Source organism: Monodon monoceros, unplaced genomic scaffold (assembly GCF_005190385.1).
Source record: "Monodon monoceros isolate NGI ecotype Baffin Bay Population unplaced genomic scaffold, NGI_Narwhal_1 Super_Scaffold_15, whole genome shotgun sequence".
Lineage (NCBI taxonomy): Eukaryota > Metazoa > Chordata > Mammalia > Artiodactyla > Monodontidae > Monodon > Monodon monoceros.
In genome coordinates, this window is record NW_021703771.1 from 73,858,243 (window position 1) to 73,878,038 (window position 19,796).

The following is a 19,796-nucleotide window of genomic DNA, read 5'->3' on the forward strand; positions in this document are numbered from 1 at the left end:
AAATAAATAAATAAAAAGTAAGGTTTCTTTGTTGTTGTTCTTTTTTTTAAAGACAGTATTGGCTTAGAGCTAGAAAGAGTATGGCCTTTGGGTGAGATTAGATGCTTTTATAATTTGATAACTACAGAGGGGACACTCAGTGACCACATGGGGCTAAAAAACTCTTCTGAGACCATAGATGTCGCATATTGAATGCTCGCCTCTTCCCTTTTATCCTTTGTAAGAAATTTAACTCGTGGTTGTTTTCTCCTATGCTTCCCGTCACTAGCTTGAAGGCCTCATAAGTGCGTGGTAACAGGGTGGAACTGGGAGTCGATAGAGTATTCCAGAAACACATAGTATAAGCAGAAGAAACAGTGGACATCACGTCATTTTATTGTTCCTCGAAGGATGTGAACCCTGCTTTTCTGAGTATCAGAACCCCTGGGGCCTCATAGGCCCTTAGACCGAAGACCAAGAAGCCTCAGTCTCCAGGGAACTGACATCCAGTTACTAGTTCCCAGCAGTCCCCTACAGCCTTGCAGGGAATCAGTACACTTCTGCCGAAGCCAAAGTAGTGGGCCTAGCCTCGATGTCCTACCCTGTATTTCCCGGTCCCTGAGCTGGTGCTGGTTGTTTTAACAAGCCACTAGGAACACTCTGGATGCTCCTCAAAACAGAGCGGTGTAGTCCTAAAGGGACCGTCTAGGGCAAAGAGTGAAAAACCAGATCTCTCCCCTCTGCGGGGTCCCCCCTCCACGCCTACCTGCACTCTCCATCTCTCCCCTTGCCAGTGAGTGCCTTCCATCAGAGAATGATGTCTTGTCCATCTTTGTATCCCTGTACAGCTCTCACAGGACCTGCCACAAAATTGGCCCTCAGTAAATAGCCCTGAAATGAATAAGTATGTTTCTCATTCCATCTTCACCTCTATCACTTAGAGGGCAGGAATTCCGTATACTAACTTATCGTTACTTTCTGTTATCCACCTTTCTTGTGTATCAGAATTTGATCTTCACATTTCTTTCATGTATCACTGTCATCTCACACGTCTTTCCGTGGACATCAAAAGCCTGGTGAGACGCCCTGTTCTGCCGGGGCTGTGCTGATAAACGCACAGGTGGCCTTCTGATGCCACTGATTATAGCGGATCTTACTAAGGTTTTTTGGGGGGGGGGTGCGGTTCTTGTTTGTGTTTTCTTTGCTAAATAAAAACCAGCTGAAATACCAATAAAAAGATCACATTAAGACTGTGTATACTACACATGAGAGTAGGAATTATTTTTACTTTATATGATTCTGCACCATTGGTCTTGGGAATAAAGTACTAGCTAGTGGTAATAGTGAGAGGCATTCCGTTCTCTGTATGCCCTCTGCTTATGCCCTAAAGTCATAGAGAGGTTTCTGTGTGCTTGAGGAGGGTTGCCTGGGTGCCCGTATGAGTGTGCGGTAATATGAATGTATATATGTATGTGTGAGAAAGGAGAGGGTTTGTTTGTTTTTCATTTTGGGAGTTTTCTTTGGCTGCGTTGGGTCTTCGTTGCTGTGTGTGGGCTTTCTCTAGTTGCGGCGCGCACGCTTCTCATTGCGGTGGCTTCTCTTGTTGCGGAGCACGGGCTCTAGGCGCACGGGCTTCAGTAGTTGTGGCATGTGGGCTCAGTAGTTGTGTCGGCCCCTGGGCTTAGTTGCTCCGCGGCGTGTGGGATCTTCCCAGACCAGGGATCGAACCCGTGTCCCCTACATTGGCAGGCAGATTCTTAACCACTGCGCCCCCAGGGAAGTCCCGAGAGGAGAGTACTGTATGTAGAGAAAGAGGCCGGCGGCGAGTCAGGGAGCAGCAGAGGCGGGCGAGGCTGGCAGGTCTGTCCGTGCCTTGTGTGTGGAAGAAAACGTTCACAATTTCATCCTACAGATGCTTGTAGTCCCCAAATACACAATTCCCGCCACCGTTTTGGTCAGAGCCATATTAAACATTTAGTCAATTGGATGTAAGTTGTCAGTGTGGACGGCTTGCTGTTTGATGCGGTATAAATTATTAGTGAAGTCTGTGTCCTTCTGGCTTTACTTTCTGGCATGGTAGATGTGGTTTTCACAAACAAAATGTAAATCGGTGCAGTTCATACAGGCCAGTGAAGAGAGTAAAGAGAATTGATACTTACTCGAATCATCATTGACTTCTCCCCCCACATATACTACTTTATTTATTTGGGGGTTTTTTATATGGTAAAATATACATAGCATATCATCTTAATCATTCATAAGTGTGCAATTCATGGCATTAAATATATACCACGAATGGCATATAGGCCAAGGCTTGGGATGGTTATACCATCCCCGCTAACTACACCCCAAACCTTTTCATCATCCTCGACACTCCCTCAATAATAAGTCCTCACCTCCCCTCAGCCCCTGGTAGTCACCATTCTACTCTCTGTCTCTATAAGTTTGCCTATTCTAAGACCCCCATACAAGTGGAATCATACCGTATCTGGTTTATTTCATCATGCATAATGTTTTCAACGTCCGCCTATGTTGTATCATAATATATCAAACGTTCACTCATTTTATGGCTATACAACACTCCATTGTGTGTCTATACCACATTTTGTTTATCTATTCATTGGTCAGCGGACACTTTGCTGTCTCCACCTCTTGGCTGTTGTGAATAATGCTGCTGTGATCATGGGTATGCAATAACCACTTCCGGTTCCATTGGACATATACCTGGAAGTGGTGGGTCAGATGTTCATTCAGTGTTTAACCTTCAGAGAGACTTAATTGGCTTCTTCTTGTGCCTCAGGTTTCAGTGTAAAAAGGACACTCCTTCAGAAATGCTTTTCCTTACTGCCTGTTCAAAACGGCACCCCACCCCAGACCCCTTCCCGACACACGCCGTCATATCCCCTCCTTGGTTTCCTAGCTGGGTGATCCCTAGTTTATTTGACCCCTTTCTGTGATCCTCCCACGGGATCATCAGCTCAGGGAAGCCAAACCTTAGCTCTTGCTCTCTGCTGCCTCTGCAACACCCAGAATAATGCCAGACACACACTGGGCAGCCAGTCCCTGCTCGTTGATGCTCTGTTCTCTTCTCTTCCAGTCATGGATACAAATGACCGACTTCTACGAAAAATAACCATCGGGCAGGGAAACACAGAGAAGGGCTTTTCTCGGCAGGTAGGTGGTGTTTTCTCCAGGGAGGACTCTGCTCTTGTACTTAAAGCAGCCCAGAAGCTGGTTCTCCACATTTCTCTTCTTGTTCTTCCACCCACAGTAACCAGTGGGCCCCTGATGAGTCAAGGTATTTCTTCCAGTCCCTCAGCAGGACTGGGAAATCATCAGGAGACAGAAAGTCTCCAATATTATTTTGCCATCCTTTTTCTGTGTGATTTTAGTTGTGTTTCTGGTAAGAGCCATTCAGGGTGTCCCTTGAATATACATTCTAACGTATTTTATACGTTAGATATAAAATAGTACGAACCCACCCAGTTCGTACTATATCTGCATAACAAATGAAAAATGAAAATCTCAGACACATTACTCACGTTTCATAAACCAAAGAACAAACACCCAGTTATTTGGCTTAGTAGCCTGAGAAGTTGTTAAGGATAATGTCTTATTACCCAAATCCAGAAAATGTAGAAGATAGATTATGATGTCCACCTTCATTTTAGTAGGTCTCCAGGATGGGGTGATGGTGCTTAGTGAATATAAATTCATTCTATGATTTTTCAGCCAGGCCTAGCAGGCCTCTAAATTATTATTTTTTGTAGTAAACTTTATAGCTTAAGACACTTTTAGATTTATGGCCTTTACATTGTTAAGTTTTTATTAACCTAAAAAGAGTAACTTTTACTATAGTATTCAGTCCTCATACCAAATAGACTTTTGGATCTTTTGAAATATTTGAATTAAAAAGTGAATCTGAACAACAAGGTCCTACGCTATAGCACAGGGAACTATATTCCATACCCTGTGAGAAACCATAATGGAAAAGAATATAAAAAAGAATGTGTGTGTGTGTGTGTGTGTGTGTATAAAACTGAATCACTTTGCTGTACAGCAGAAATTAACACAACATTGTAAATCAACTATACTTCAACTTAAAAAAATTAAATTTTAAAAAGTGAATATGAGGATTGAATCGAGAAGACAAGCTAAGCCCCTATTCCATCCCTCCTCCAAATCCTGAAACTTGCACACACAGACAGATTTCAAATAGTCAGTATCCTTGCTAGAAAACCGGAGTCATGGCCATACTCTTTGGGGAAGCTTCTGAAAGATAGGAAGATGGAATTGGATGGGTGGAGAAAAGCACAAACCAAGATATGGTGGACGTATTGGAGGGGGTCGCTAAATTCAAAGGCTTAGATACCCTACTTCTCAGATACAGGAGAGGGATGGGGACAGTTCCCAAAAAAACTGGTGCACAGGCACCTTCCTGGGACACCTGTGTTGAGACACAGCCAGTGGTACATTGGTCTCAGCCTTGGGGCCCAGCCGTGGGGGGCGGCTCACATCAAAGTCACAGATTCGCTTGTGTACTGTGCTTCCTGGCTGGCAGTGAAAAGCATCTGGTGCAAGGAAAAGCAGTATATTGACACTTAGGAGAGGGCAGCCTTCTGTCATTTGCACAGTGGGCAACCTCAGGACTAATCCTGTGAGAGACTGCAGGACGGGAAGCCAAGGAGCAGCATGTCCTATGTCCTACTCTCTTGAATGTCTAGAGACAGGGTGAGGTTGTCAGAAATCAGGTCCCCAGACAAGGAAAAGGGAGCATCAAAGCCAGGAATCGTCTGTATTAAAGGAAAGCACATATCATGAACATGGACACCAGACGCAGTAAAGAGAAGCTTAGGTGCCCTAGACAAGATTGCAGATCAGATGGTGGCGGGGTGGGGGGGGACTTTGAAGAGATTACCATCAGTATTCTCAGAGGCTTAAGGGAACTGTCCTACAAGGATTGAGAATTAGCTCTTGTGGAAAAAAAATGGGTTAAAATCTTGGAAATAAAACTGTAGTGTCAAAGTAAAAATCCAGTTAGTAGATTGAATAAGAATAGGGTTAACTGAATGAGAGAGGAAAGTTCAATCTAAGAAACTCTCTCAGAACATACTACCAAAAGGAAAACCATAGAAAATATAAAGGAAAAATCAAGAGACATACGAGACACACCGAGAAGTTCTAATACTCATCTCAAGTTACCGGTGAAAGTAACAGAGAATGTAGGGAAGAATGTATTTGAGGAAATAATAAAAAGGGAATTTATTGACTTTAAGGAAAATTTAGAATTTTCATATTAAAAGACTTAACAAGTGCTGAGCGGCATAAATGAAGTAGACTTACACCCAGACACATAATGTTGAAATTTCACAGCGCTAAGGGTAAAAAAAAAAATTCCAAAGAGCTGCCAGAGAGGAAAAAAGTCTTGATGAGTCACAAAGGCGTAAGATTCAGATTGTCATCAGACTTCTCATTGACAGCACTGAATGCAAGGTGACACTGGGAAAACCGATTTAGAGTTCTGAAGGAACAGGATTTTCAATCTAGAATCCTTGAGTAGAAAGAAAAAAAAATTTGGAACAGAAAATACAAAATAAGCTGGCATAAGTCAAACACAGTAGTTTGGCCTAGTAGAATTGGCACTGACATAAAAAGCAGAAACTCTAACGAATAGATAATTTTGACATAAATAAAAATTAAAATCTTCCATATGGAAAAATGATTTACAAAATCAGTAAAAGACCAGTAAGAGTCTGGGAGAGGTTATTCGCAGTATAAGTATAACAACGGGTTAAAGTGCCAAGCATAAAAAGAATTTCCATAAATTAATACTCAAATACTGCTCTCAGTAAGGCCTTCACTGGTCACCTTCTTTAAAACTGCACCTGCCTGTCCCCAAACTCCCTCTTTCTTTCCCTGCTATCCTTACTTATTTGTTTATTTCCTGCCTTCCCCCACTAAGATGTGAGTTTCATAAGGGCAGGGGTTTTGGTATGTTTTGTTCACTGCTGTATTCTCAGTGCATAGGACTTTGTTACATAGGAGTAGTAGGTGTTCAATAAATCTATACTAAAGAAATGGATAGGATAAGTAGAAGATAATAAGACTTATCTATGAGCTCATTAAAACATAAATAAATTAATATTAACCGTTAGTGAGGATGCAAAGAAATAGAGACTTTTATACAGTATTAGTGAGAATATAAATTGTAAAGCCTTTTGGATGATAGTTTGTCAGTATTTAAAATTTGAAATGTCAGAACAGTTCTAACTTCAGGACTACAGATTTTTCTTAAAAGGGGGGGAATAGTTACTCAGGTACAAAAAAAAAATCTATATATAGGATACTAATTGCAGCATTTTTTGTAATGGTGAACATTGGAAGCAATCCAGTGTTCATCGTTAGGGGTGATTACATATATTTGGTGTATCCTTTTGCACAACAGAAACAGGTAGCCGTTGAAAATGATAAAGTGTATATCGGGGGAGTGACACAGAGCTCTCATACAGATTGTGAAATTGAAGGTTTGTCCATACAAACGTATGGACACCAAGGGGAGAAAGTGGTGGTGGTGGTGGGGGTGATGGGATGAACTGGGAGATTGGGATTGACATGTATACACTGATATGCGTAAAATAGATAACTACTAAGAACCTGCTGTATAAAAAATAAAATAAAATTCAAAAAAATAATAAAATCAAATCTTGGAAAAGAAAAAGAACACACGTTAAAAGAATTTGGACTAAAATGAATGTAGCGTAATCCAGTTTATGTTAAGAAAAAGCCAGCATACGTGTCTATATGTGTAAAAACACATAACATGGAAGCTGGAAAGCTGTTCACCTTCTGAAATCAGTGACTTCTGATTTCAGAAGAGGAATAGTAAGGAAGTTCCTTCACATTTTCTCTGCGTATTTTTGTACTCTATCTTGGCACTAGAGAGATGCAGGATTAACAATTGCTGTGATCTGAATGCCTATTTTGTGCCTTTTATTGGTAGGCCCATTACATACGTGAGCACATTTAGTTTGTAAATCTGGTTTGCAAATGAGAAAAGTTGCCATATTATGTGAAGTGACTTGTCCAAGGTTATGTTCTATATTGCTTTATGCATACATATTATTAAGTAAGAAGGGATTATATCTAAGAGGTTTAACTGCTTTTTTTAATCTTAAAACTATTGAGAACATCTTTTTATGTCAGTAAATGTAGATCTATATCATCTTTTTTGGCTTGTGGGACCACACGGCTTGTGGGATCTTAGTTCCCCAACCAGGAATCGAACCCGGGCCCTTGGCAGTGAACATGCAGAGTCCAAATCACTGTACCGCCAGGGAATTCCCTATATCATCATTTCTTTAATGCCTATATAATACCACATCTTGTAGATGTACCATAATAGATACAACCATTTCGCTATTAATGGACACTTAGGGTGTTTGCAGTGTTGGGCTATCATAAATAAGCTGTAACATACACATGATAAACAGATCCATACTTGCAGAGTCAAAGGGGATTCGCATCCTTGTCAACATGGCTTTTTGTCTTTTGTCTAAATCTGTGATAAACAATAAGAATAATCTCATCTACACCTTTATGTGATTTAGAAATATTTTATTTGCAAAACAAAAGTGAGCAGCCCTCTGTTAGCTGTACCATTCAGGCATAAAATGAGTACCTATATTTATATTGATCCTTGTTTCATTTTGATGTTGCTAGAGATGCAAAATTTTGAAATTGTAACGATTACAAATGAAGAACTTATGGGTGTTATACATTCCACTTATCACTTACACAGTTAATTTTTTTTTTTTTTTTTTTTTCGGTACGCGGGCCTCTCACTCTTGTGGTCTCTCCCGTTGCGGAGCACAGGCTCCGGACGCGCAGGCTCAGCGGCCATGGCTCACGGGCCCAGCCGCTCCGCGGCGTGTGGGATCTTCCCGGACCGGGGCACGAACCCCTGTCCCCTGCATCGGCGGGCGGATTCTCAACCACTGCGCCACCAGGGAAGCCCACACAGTTAATATTTTAAGAATATTTCTAGCCTCAGGTTAAAAGTCTCATCATTTTTAGTTACTTTTCATATGTACTGTTTTTAATGGAACGGTGGTGTAGAAAACCCTAAATTTCATACAGTGAAAGACCACTGAGATTTGGAATGGGTTATATTGAGAATGTAATAGTTGAGTATAGGTGCATTTGCCTTTCAGGTAATGTGTTTTCAGTAAATCAGTGACTGCTGAAATCTCAACCAGGAAGTAGCCAGAAAGCTCCTTCTTTCCTTCACTTCCTTTCTTGTGGGTGCCGGAAATGGACAATAAAATATCTCCTGAGGTGATCCCTCCAGGGCACAGCCATTTTCTATGTAAGACTGAACTTGTCTGGCTCATATGCCCCTTGGGAAGGAGTGTAATGAAGCGGTTTTGTCTGGTGGCTGAATTCGGAGGGGGAGGATATGCGGGGTCCTTGTGTCTCTTTTGGTTCCTGTTGGATTGTGTCCAGCTTGGAATCAGAGCCAGGAGCGGGAATAGGAAGGCCAGGGACATTTCTCAGGAAGTAGCCGCTCTCCAGCATTCATGGCTGGACAATTCATGATCTGATGTGGCCAAGCCTCCGTGGACAGCTCAGAACTGATTCCATGCCACCTTGTGACTGGGGGGATGACAGAAGTCGAGGGTCTCCTCACCGCTGTGCTGAGCTCTAAGTCTGGGAGACTGGCCTCAGAACCCTCTTTTTTCACGATCTGCTGCTTACCTCTTTGCTTGGCAGACACATGCATCCCCCTTGACACACGTAAATAACAGCAGGGGTAGGCAGCAGACTCTTCCTTTATTTTGCTGATATGCATTGAATGCCTCCCGCATTTCACACGCAGGCCTCCAAGCTGGGGACTCAGGAGCAATCCCTCCCCAAATGGTCCCTGCCTTCATGGCACTTACAGTCCGCTGGTGGAGCCGTGCGTCCATCACATCATCACATTAATAATTCCGAGGCTGAAACGTGCTACAGAAGCAAATCTCATAGCCCCGTGAGCTCCCGTAACGGGGGGCCCAGCCAGGCCGTGCTCAGACAGCAAATGGAGGAAGGGGTGGCCTCCCTAGGGAGCACCGATCCCAGGACCGGGCATGTGCTGGAAACTTGTGCCTCTGAGAACGGCCCATCGAGGGTTAAACCCTGGGCCTGCAGGAATTGCTGCAATACAGATCCCCATGCAAATGGCCATCCAGGTGGAGCTGCAGCTGACCAGTACCTTGGCTTTGCCTTTTCAGGCGCAGTTTGACATCGCCGTGGCCAGTGAGGTCATGGCAGTGCTGGCTCTGACTGACAGCCTCACGGACATGAAGGAGCGGCTGGGCAGAATGGTGGTGGCCAGTGACAGAAACGGGCAGCCTGTGACGACAGGTGATTTGGTACGTCCATCTCAGAAGCTCCAGAGAGCTCGCTGCCCCTGTTCTTTTGTGATCAGGAGAAGGTTTTCTTCCTCTTACATCACTGGGTAATAATGGGAATTCAGAGAATTTCTGCACACGTTTTCCTGCTCACCATCCCGTTTGTCTTACAACTTCATCATGTTCTCGCAGGCGTTTATAACATGCTTGTGCCTGACTGCAACCAAAGCATATGAAACCTATTTCGTGAGCTTTTCACGATCCTTTCCAATCCTGATCTCTGCTCTGCCTGGGGTGCGGTCATCCTCCTGCAGCCTGTGGCTTTTTAAAAAAAGTGTGATCTATGCTGGCTTTAAATTGAGGGCAAATCACCTTTCCAAGGAATAAGAAGTGACTCCACCTTCATGGAAGGGAAGGTTAAGTTAAAAATGGCACATTTTTGGCTCCAGCCTGCTCCCTGGGCACCCTGGTTGTTTAAATTCGTGCCTTCGACTTGGGTTTCACATTATAAAAACAGAGCTCCGCCTTAATCATTCTTACTCATGTAGCTTTCTGTTGCGTGGAATGATGCTTCTTACAAAGCTTTCACGGCACACCACCACCTTCCTTAGTGCTTTTTGTAATTTGGAGTGCTAATCTTTTTTCCTTTTTTTTTTTTTTTTTTTTGCTGTACGCGGGCCTCTCACTGTCGTGGCCTCTCCCGTTGCGGAGCACAGGCTCCGGACGCGCAGGCTCAGCGGCCATGGCTCACGGGCCCAGCCGCTCCGCGGCATGTGGGATCTTCCCGGACCGGGGCACGAACCCGTGTCCCCTGCATCGGCAGGCGGACTCTCAACCACTGCGCCACCAGGGAAGCCCTCTTTTTTCCTTTTTTTAATAACCAACTTTACTGTTAATCCCCATCAATGGTGTAGCTATTTCATTTGCTTGTACGTGTTTATAAGCACATAGTACTTAGTACAACGTAGGCAGCCATTACTCTGAATTTAAGCTTACTTTCCCACGTATCGAGTCACGGACCATAATGGAATCTTATATGCACGCTGATGATTGAAAAACAGTTGTGAAAAGGAGACAGGCAAATTAATATTTTATTAATTCCAGGGCCTTGGGATATAATTTTAAACCTTTGCCAAAATGCCTTGGTTACCTTTTGGCTCTTTTGAAGAGATGAATCTGAATGACTCGAGTCTTGTCAAGTAGATTAAATAGATACATTTATATCAGCAGCCCATGGAATGCTTAGTATAAGGCTTAAAGAGAAAGCTCAAACCCAGGTTGCTGTAAAAGTACTGCTTTTTAAAAATGATCGACATCTCAACATTTGTCTCTAAACTTGCATATAATAGTTTCTGTATAAATATTTATCTGTATCCTCTTAACCTTAGGTATCAATAAGTATGTGCCAGGAGTAGTTTGAAACTTTATCCACAAATATTTCCCTAAAGTTACTCCTTTGGTTTGTGATAAAACTCTTGGATCTGGACCAAAATAACCCAAAGTTAACTCTTTTTAGTTTTCTTTTGTGTTTCTTGTTTGCAGAAGGTACCTGATTTCTTTATATATTTATAATAGGAAGGTTACAGTTCTTGCAAGGTTTATTTTCTGCAATAAAGTAGAAAGTAAATTTGATTTTTAAAGAAATCTTCAATGATTAAATATTATAAAAGTACAAAAATAGAAACTGATCATATAAGAGAAACACTTAACATTGTTGGTGATGGAGGTAGAAGGAGAAAGTAATAAACGAATGCACCTTGGAGAGCTGAAGAGTCTCTAGATTCTACCACCTTATCTGTTAGGATCTGTTGCATGCCACATTTATTTTTTCAGGGCCATGTTCACATGCATTTGCTCGTATTATGGCCTTCCCATAACTGACTAATCTGTTGAAAGATACTTGCCCAGTGTCTTTAGAAAAGGTGGAAGGGAGTTTTTTTTAAAAAAGCTTCCCTTTGTGGCCTTCTTTGGCACAAATAATTTCCCCAGTAGCTCTCCGACTTCATCCCTGCTGTGTCTCTTCCTCCACCTCTTCTTTTCCAGGAATGGGATAGGGAGCTTTGACAGAGCCCAACTCAAGCATTATAGGATTGGAAGGAAGCAGCCACAATCTATGTATAAGTGGCATCAGCTCCATTCTAGGCAGACATAGCACGAGAGACAGAAAAGGAGGAGCCTTTCCAATGCAACAGTGTTCTGAGTGCCTTCGGTTATCTGTGGGATGAGAGGTCGAGAGAGGGTGGGAAACCAGAATAGGTGCCTTTAGACACGTCCCTTTCCCTTTCTTCGTTCCCTCCGTGTAACGAGCCTTGTTTTTGCTCTTCACCTGATTTCTCGGGGCAACAGTGTAATCTCTGGTAATGAAACATGATGTGCATAGTTGCAAATTGAAAGGTATGGCAAGCCTCTTATTTCCGTCAAAGGAGGTTTTTTTTAAAAATGCGATGACTACTACTTCCCCATCACATCTTAGAAGGGTTGGCATCCATTCAGGTGGAGGAGAGATGGACAGAGGCAAGAGCACTGTGTCACCTGTAGCTCAGAGGTGACGGTGGCCGGTGGGGATGCCCATGTAGGAGGTAGGCTGGTGAGAAAAGGCTGAGAGACCCTTGTGCGAACGATCTTTTGTCAATAATCTAAATAAGTGGGCTTTTTTCTCCCTTTCCTTCAGGGGGTGACAGGTGCTTTGACTGTTCTGATGAAAGACGCGATAAAACCAAATCTGATGCAGACCCTAGAAGTAAGTGATTTTCTTTTCATAGACATGGTCGACAGAGTCGCACTAACTAGATTGCTTGTGTGTTCCCACACGTGAGCACTTCCAGCGAATATGAGCCCATGAGGAGCATCAGAATAACTGCTTGGTCATCCCCCCAAAAGCTCAAAGTTCTTTGATATGATCATATCTTGGCTAATTAAGTACTAATTGGCCAGAGGAGAAACTTAGAAACTCAGTGTCTGATATCTCAGTAACTTGTGTAGCCACGTTTATCACGTTTACATGATGTTTTCTATGTTGCTTTTTTTTTTTTTTTTGACTCAGCTTCTCATAATCCTTAAGTTTGGGGAGTTTAGGTTTGTTGTCTTTTTTCTCTCCAAGCAAAACGCAGAGTATTCAATAAACTCAAACGTACGCGCGCACACACACACACACAGAGTAATGCTGAGAAATGTTTTCTAGGAAAGTGTGCTGTCCTCCACTTTTTTAAGAAGGTCGTTTTTTGTATATGGCTTGCTCAGTGGGGGCTGAGACAGCCGATGCTTTTCCTTCCGGAGCGCTTGCTCTCTTGCTTTTGACGCCTTGCTTTCCTGGACCTTCTCGGTGGCCTCTCCTCCGTCTCTTTCGCTGCCTTCTTCTCACTTCTCCAGCTGCGCTTTCCTGCAGTATCAGCCGTGTAATAACCCTTGAACTCTGGCTCTGAACCTCCTGACCTCAGCATTTCAGACTTGTAGGCGTGGTTACCACGAGCTGCTAGGGTGGGTAAAAGGCATTTCAAAGTTATGCATAAAAAAAGCATCTTTGATTCCTATCCACCTCCTACCTCCTCCCAACTCGTTCCATCCCCCAAACCTGGTCAGTGGTTCAAGCCCAAAACCCACCTTCTTGTCATTTTCTACATGGCACAAGATGTCATCTGAGAGCCCCTATTTCTTTTTTTGTTTACTGTATTTCTCCTCCCACCAGGATGAGAGCAGGACTTTTTCCATCTTGTTCACCATCGTATCGCCAGCTCCTAGAAAGTTCCTCACACATATTAAGTGCTCAGTAAACACTTGCTGAAGAATTAAATGGATATTTATTGTTTTTACTCCATTGCTCCTAAAAATATATACATGTTAGATAAATAACTAAATGAATGAGAAAAAATGTATAAAGAGACGTGATATTGCTTCATCATAACACTTCCCCCTCAAAAATGAACACATTATTATCATCATTAGGGATGATCAGCTTACTGTTTTAAATAATTATCTTTCTTAGATTAAAAATTACTCCCACCTTTAATACATAATCCCACTCTAAAAGGCTACTTTCTTGTTAGTTGGATGAATTACTGGGTTGGACTGCCCCTAAGCAGTTCTTACTGTGCTCACATTTGTGACGTCATTTTGATGTCACAGGCAGTGGCCATTGTTTGAAAAATGAACACAGCATTCCGTTAAAATATCTGCATGTATGGACTCTGCTACCTGCGTCCTGAATATTCATTCCACATTAGCCTGGCTAATCAGTGGCAGTAGGAGCCTAAATCAACAAATGATCTAAAAATCACTGGTTAATGTACAGATTCTGCTTTAGTGCTCATGTTTGAACACACTTGACTGTTAGTCCCAGAGGAGGTTATCAAGGGTTCCATTGCTGCAAGGTGCCCGGAGACCAGCAGTTCTCAACCCTGGCTGCACGGTAGAATCTCATGGAAAGATTTAAAGATGCTGATGCCAAGCTCTCCCCCAGACAAAGTGAACTCTAGAATGTCTGGCGGGTAAGGCTTGGATACCCTGGGTGATTTTTGTATACATATAAGCTTGAGAACGTCCCTGTGGAAGAGAGAGAATAAGAGATCTTAACGTTTTACCATGGGTTAACCATATGCAGTGTTGAGGAAAACACCCACTTGCTGCAGTCTTTTGTCCAATATGGGAGCCCCTGGCCACGTGTGGTTATCTCCATCTAAATTAGTTTAAATAAAGTTTAAAATTCAGTTCTGCAGTCACACTAGTTCTATTTCTACTTCTTTATTTATTTTCACCAGCCGCACTTTAAGTGCTGCGCAGCCCCCCGTGGATGGCGGCTGTTCCATCAGATAGCGCAGGTACAGAACGTTCAGGGCCCTGCAGAAAGTCCTTTGGGTAATGCTCTTTTAGATCTCTGGTCGGCAAAGAGCAGCTGAAGTTTTAATCTTACGAAATGTTCAAAAAGTCCATTACGGAGAATATTCACAGCTTTGTCATCATAGAAACCAAGATATTTCCTGTTATTACTTTCCTAAATGTTCTGCATATAAAATAAAATATTGAACTCGCGATAGATATTTTTATGTCTTTGGGTTAGTGACAGAATTTCTTAAACAAAGTATTAACGCCGTATACTGCATCATATAAGTACAAATACCAGTTGAGTGTGTATTTGTGTCTGTGTCTGAATGTCCAACAATGGTGGTCTAAGAATTTTTCTATTTAAACCACGTACTGGGAGTTCAAAAACCAGGGCTCTGATACTGCTTTCGTGATTAATCTGTGTGGCTTTTAATTTCATTTTAAATTAAAATTAAATGCTGCCCGTCTAGTCCCTGGAGTGGCTGTCCCAGGAATAGCAGTGTGTTTATGCTGATGCAGCCATACCCTGTCACCTGTCGCCCTGGAGACTGGTGCCAGGTGCTTCTCAGACAGATGGCCAGGATGAGGGTTGCAGGGTATAGGGGAGTGAAGCCAGCCGCCCACCCAGGGCTGGAGCCTGTGACCTTGTCTCTTTAAACTTTTCTCATTAGCCCCGCTACTAGCTTTCCACAGGCAGCCATGTCCTAGGACTGGCAAAGGCTAGGAGGTGATGGAGGCGTTAATACCTTTTAAACAGTGTTTCCGTCAAAGCACTTAAAAGGCTTATCTGCGTAGAAGTGAGAAACTATAGATGGATAGACAGGTGGAGATCTAGACAGTAAACATGCATGTATGCATTTCCATAAACACATATCCCAGTGTATTATTTCCACAGACATTTGTATGGCCGTATCCGTACTCTGTGACTGTCCCTCCTGAGGACTCTGGGGGAAAAAGTAAATAGAAAACTGTGAGTGGATTTGATCAATTCCTTCTCACTCTCAGTGACGATTTTTCTTTCACTGCCTTTCTTCCTGCTTTTGTTCACCTCTCTCAGCTTTGAAACATGCTCGCCCACAGCCCATCCTGGTTCATGGGAACTTTCCATGGCTCCCAGGCCCCATCCCCTGCATCACTCCCTGCCTCCCCCGTGTCAGTGAAAGGGCAACCTGTATTTTCACAGGTGGAGCCAGGGTTCACACACACAGACCTCAGTGGCCCCAGCTGACTCTGAATACAGCCTAAACAATTTAGTGCACGTGGGTGATTTTTTTTAGCGAGGGCTACAGTCTCTTCTCTTTGACAAAAAAGAAGTGTAGAAATGAAAGTAAGAAATGACTATATGACAGATTTTGTTTAAATAATTAAAATCTAAAGTTCTTGAGAATTCCCTTGTTTTTTTTTGCCTTTTTAGTAACTAACATTTTAGTATGGGTGAAATTTTTCTTTTGTTTTAATAATTACCGGGTGACTTAACTTAAAAAATTAACAGGTAAGAGGAACAATGAGAAAGACAGAGTTTTTAAAAAACAGAATAAGATTATTATTGTAAATATAAAAATGGCTTATAATAAAATGTACTTGCCCTGCCATGATTCCCACGATTCATTTATTGTGTTGATTTTATGATTAGATTTTTCTTGAATTGGTTAATTTCTTAATGGGGATAAACAATTTAAACAAGCCTCTTAGACCGTCAAGGTTTAATTCCATTCTTTGTAACAATATAATGCAGAATAATATGAAATAAGGTTTATCTCATGGTCACTGAGACAGCTAAAACAGTGGCTTATCAAAATTATAGTAGGAAATAACTGATTCTCATAGCTTTTTTTTTTTTTTTTTTTTTTTTTTTGCGGCATGCGGGCCTCTCACTGTTGTGGCCTCTCCCGTTGCGGAGCACAGGCTCCGGACGCGCAGGCTCAGCGGCCATGGCTCACGGGCCCAGCCGCTCCGCGGCATGTGGGATCTTCCCGGACCGGGGCACGAACCCGCGTCCCCTGCATCGGCAGGCGGACTCTCAACCACTGCGCCACCAGGGAAGCCCCTCTCATAGCTTTTTAAAATTTGCTCTTCCGCTTCCACAGGGGACGCCTGTATTTGTGCACGCTGGCCCCTTTGCCAACATTGCCCACGGCAACTCTTCAGTGTTGGCTGATAAAATTGCCCTGAAACTGGTTGGTGAAGAAGGATATGTAGGTAAGTCACTTTTTTTAAATGTAGTTTTTGAAGAATATTGAAGAAATCTGAAAGGTGATGGCTGGAACAGAGTGAGATCCATTCTGACTTGAAATATATTCTTGTAAGCCCACCTTTCAGAGATGGCCTCAGTACTGGAAAAACCCTAAGGTCTGGGCTGTACTAGTGACATGACATTGTGGTCGAACCATAGATTTTGATGTCAGGTGCATGTGGTTTAGAATATAAGCTCTGACACTTGCTGACCACGTGACTTTGGGTACAGTGTAATGACCTCTGAGCCTCAGCTTTCTCAGCTGAGAAATGGTGATAACAATATTGTATCAAACCTTATAGGGTTATTTTGAAAACCAAATGAGATTATTTATTCATTCAACAAATATTTATTGACAACCTAACACATACAAGGCATGCAACTCAGAGCTGTGGCTGCGCGGTGAGCAAAGCAGACCTAGTCCTGCCCTGCTGGAGCATACTGTGTGTGTAATTTAACAGGAGAAAATGCTCATAAAATGTTAGCCAATACTAGCAGTTATAGTAATACTGATTACTTGAAATGAAATCAGTCGGCTCTTTGTTGAATCTGAGTGTGGTTTTGTGGCCTAATGGAGGGGAGATTCCCAACCATTAGACTAGGACATTTTTATTAGTGAGGCCTCAGATGTTTTGCTGCTGTGAAGCTCTTCTTTGTGGTACCTGCTTCTCTCTGGGTTTTGTTGGACATTCCAGCCATAAAGAGGGGGACACTGCCATAGAGTTTGCTCAGTCCGTGCCAGCCCCAATCCCACCCACAATATTAAGGTTGTAAGAAAGAAAAAGGTAAACAAGGATTCATGGAATATCGCCTTAATTTGACATCTGAGGCATTACACTGGCAGATTTTCACATGCCAACAAGTAATTTACATTCACTGCGTGAGTGTCTTTAATCAAGTCTAGCAATTGCTTTTTTCACACTGATCGTTAGCCTTGTATCTCAGAAGTGAGTTATTTTACATGAAAAGATTCTGCTGGACAGAAGATCTTAGCTCTGCATTTTTACACTCGGCCGTTAAAAAGATCACTCAGGGTGGCTGAGTCTGTTTTAAGAATGCCTTATAGACATACAGTCAGGATCAAATGAGGATTTATGTCGTTCATTTCTCAAAGGTCTGCATTATACAGCTCTCGCGTACTTTGCTGCTTGGGTACGAAATCCGCTATGAGAGCAGCTAGACCTGCTGTCTAAGTGGATTTGCTCAACTGATAACAGCATAATTGTAGAGCTAATGGAGGAGGTTGAGTAAGGGCAGGCACTGAAAAGTTGGACGCTTACGTGAAGTGTGGCTCTAAAGCATCAACTCCACAAATAAGAGTTTCTAGAAAAAAGCACTCTATTTTATGCTGACAGAGCTCTCTGCCTCTGTACCAATCCTTCCTTTATCAACACATATTTATAGAATATGTGTTGTCATGGCTAAGGATTTTTAAAGGCATATGCTGGTGATGCACACAGAACATACTAGCTCTCTGTGTGACCTTGGACAAGCCATTAGCATCTTTGGGCGTGTCCCTTGTAGGCAGTCTCATCTGAAAAATGAGAAGCTGGACTAGACAAGGAATTGGATCTGGATAGTTAGCCATGGGCCCAGAGTTAGAAGCTGTGGAATCGGAACCCTGCCTGGTAACATGACTTGAAGCCATCTACTTAACTTCTCTAGTCTCTGTGTCCTCTCTGATAAAAGGAGAATACCTGTGCTGCAGTATTTTAATGAGTAATATCAAAAGAGAAAGTGCTTTTAAACCTAGAGAACTATGCAAATGTCAATAATTATGTGAATTGTTTCTATGATCTCTTCTAGTCTAAGAGGCTGTAAATGGGAGATAGTTCAGTGACAGTGAAATCTGCCCACTGCCAGAGGTTTAGAAGCCTAGTTCTAGAATCGGAGTATCTCTGTCAACTCCTTTCAAGTTGTGTAACTTTAGGCAAGGTAACCCTTCTGTGCCTCAGTTTCCTTATCTGTAAAGTAAGGATTTTAATAGGACTTGCCTCATAGGTTTGAAATGAGGATTAAATGAGACCATGTATAAGTCCTGGCATGGCACCTGACACATGGTAAGACAGGATAATTCTTAGCCACTTCTCATTATTCACTCCATTATTGATACATGACTAATGGAGGTTAAATTTCCTTTTTTATTTAGTTTTTATTTTCAACGGTGGCAAAATGCTTAGAACATAAAATTTATCATTTTAACCAATTTTTAAATATTTATTTATTTATTTATTTCGGCTGCGCTGGGTGTTAGTTGTGGCGTGCGGGATCTTTAGTTGCGGCATGCGAACTCTTAGTTGTGGCATGCATGCGGGATCTAGTTCCCCGACCAGGGATCAAACTGGGGCTCCCTGTGTTGGGGGCATGGAGTCTTACCCACTGGAGCACCACGGAGTTCCCATTTTAACCATTTTTAAATGTACCACTCAGTGAAATGCTTTCACATTGTCGTGCAACCGTCACCATCATTCATCCCCAGGACTCTTCATCTTGCAAAACTAAAACTCTGTATCCGTTGAACAACAACTCCCCGTCTCTCCAGTGCCTAAAACCACCCTTCTACTTTCAGTCTCTGAACATCACTATTCTAGGTAATTCATACCAGTATTTTTCCTTTTGGGACTGGCTTATTTCACTTAGCATAACGTCCTCAAAGTTCACCCATGTTGTAGCATTTGTCAGAACTCCCTTACTAATTAATTAAGGCTGAACAATACTCCATCGTATGTATGTAACGCATTTTGTTTATCCATTCATCTGTCCATGGACACTTGGGTTTCTTCCACCTTTTGGCTGTTGTGAATAATGCTGCTATGAATATGAGTGTACAGATATCTCTTTTTATATTATTTTTAATATATAAAGATCATGGTCCATTATGTATAACTGTGTAACACCAGTGACTTAGATCAGTACAGACCAGAAGACTCAAGACCTGTGGTGTTAAACTCTCACGAAGGTGGCAAATTGATGCTGCAGCTCCATGAAATGCTGGGAGCAAAGTCAGTGTCCTGAACAGTGGGAATAAGGAACAAGCTCTTTCCCCACTGCCTGGTCAAGCCCGCTCTGTGGGCTGGTTCATTCCTTGCACTTGGAATAAATTTATGGTAGATTGCTCTTGCTCCCAGTTAATATCTGGTTCCTTTAAAATATTTTTTAAAACATTCCTCTTGTCACTTTGATCACAAAAATAGTCTCGTTTTATTAAAAGGATATGGGTCCAGTCTCATGAAAACTCCAAATTTCATTCAAATTGAAGCTTCACCCTGCCTTCCTGGGTCTGCCTCTAGGCGACAGTGGGATGGGGAAGGTGGCTGCTTCTCTGACCTCCCTCACCTTGCACTTAGGTCGACTCTGGCCCCTCCAGGGTTGAAGGT

At 42.4% G+C, this 19,796-nt stretch overlaps 1 protein-coding gene across 5 annotated transcripts in view; it reads left to right on the top strand.

Annotated features, from left to right (window-relative positions):
- MTHFD1L (methylenetetrahydrofolate dehydrogenase (NADP+ dependent) 1 like) overlaps positions 1 to 19,796 on the top strand; it is a 196,375-nt gene that overhangs the window by 65,662 nt on the left and 110,917 nt on the right. For 4 of the 5 annotated variants that reach the window (XR_003793716.1, XR_003793717.1, XM_029223965.1 and 1 more), the window contains exons 17-20: positions 3,077 to 3,153; positions 9,249 to 9,389; positions 12,040 to 12,108; positions 16,274 to 16,385. Coding sequence is in view for 3 of the 5 variants with exons in the window: in XM_029223965.1 (XP_029079798.1) it covers positions 3,077 to 3,153; positions 9,249 to 9,389; positions 12,040 to 12,108; positions 16,274 to 16,385 (399 nt within the window). In the remaining 2 variants the exon portion in view is untranslated. The remainder of the gene's footprint in view (positions 1 to 3,076; positions 3,154 to 9,248; positions 9,390 to 12,039; positions 12,109 to 16,273; positions 16,386 to 19,796) is intronic. The other variant, XM_029223967.1, reaches the window with a different exon arrangement.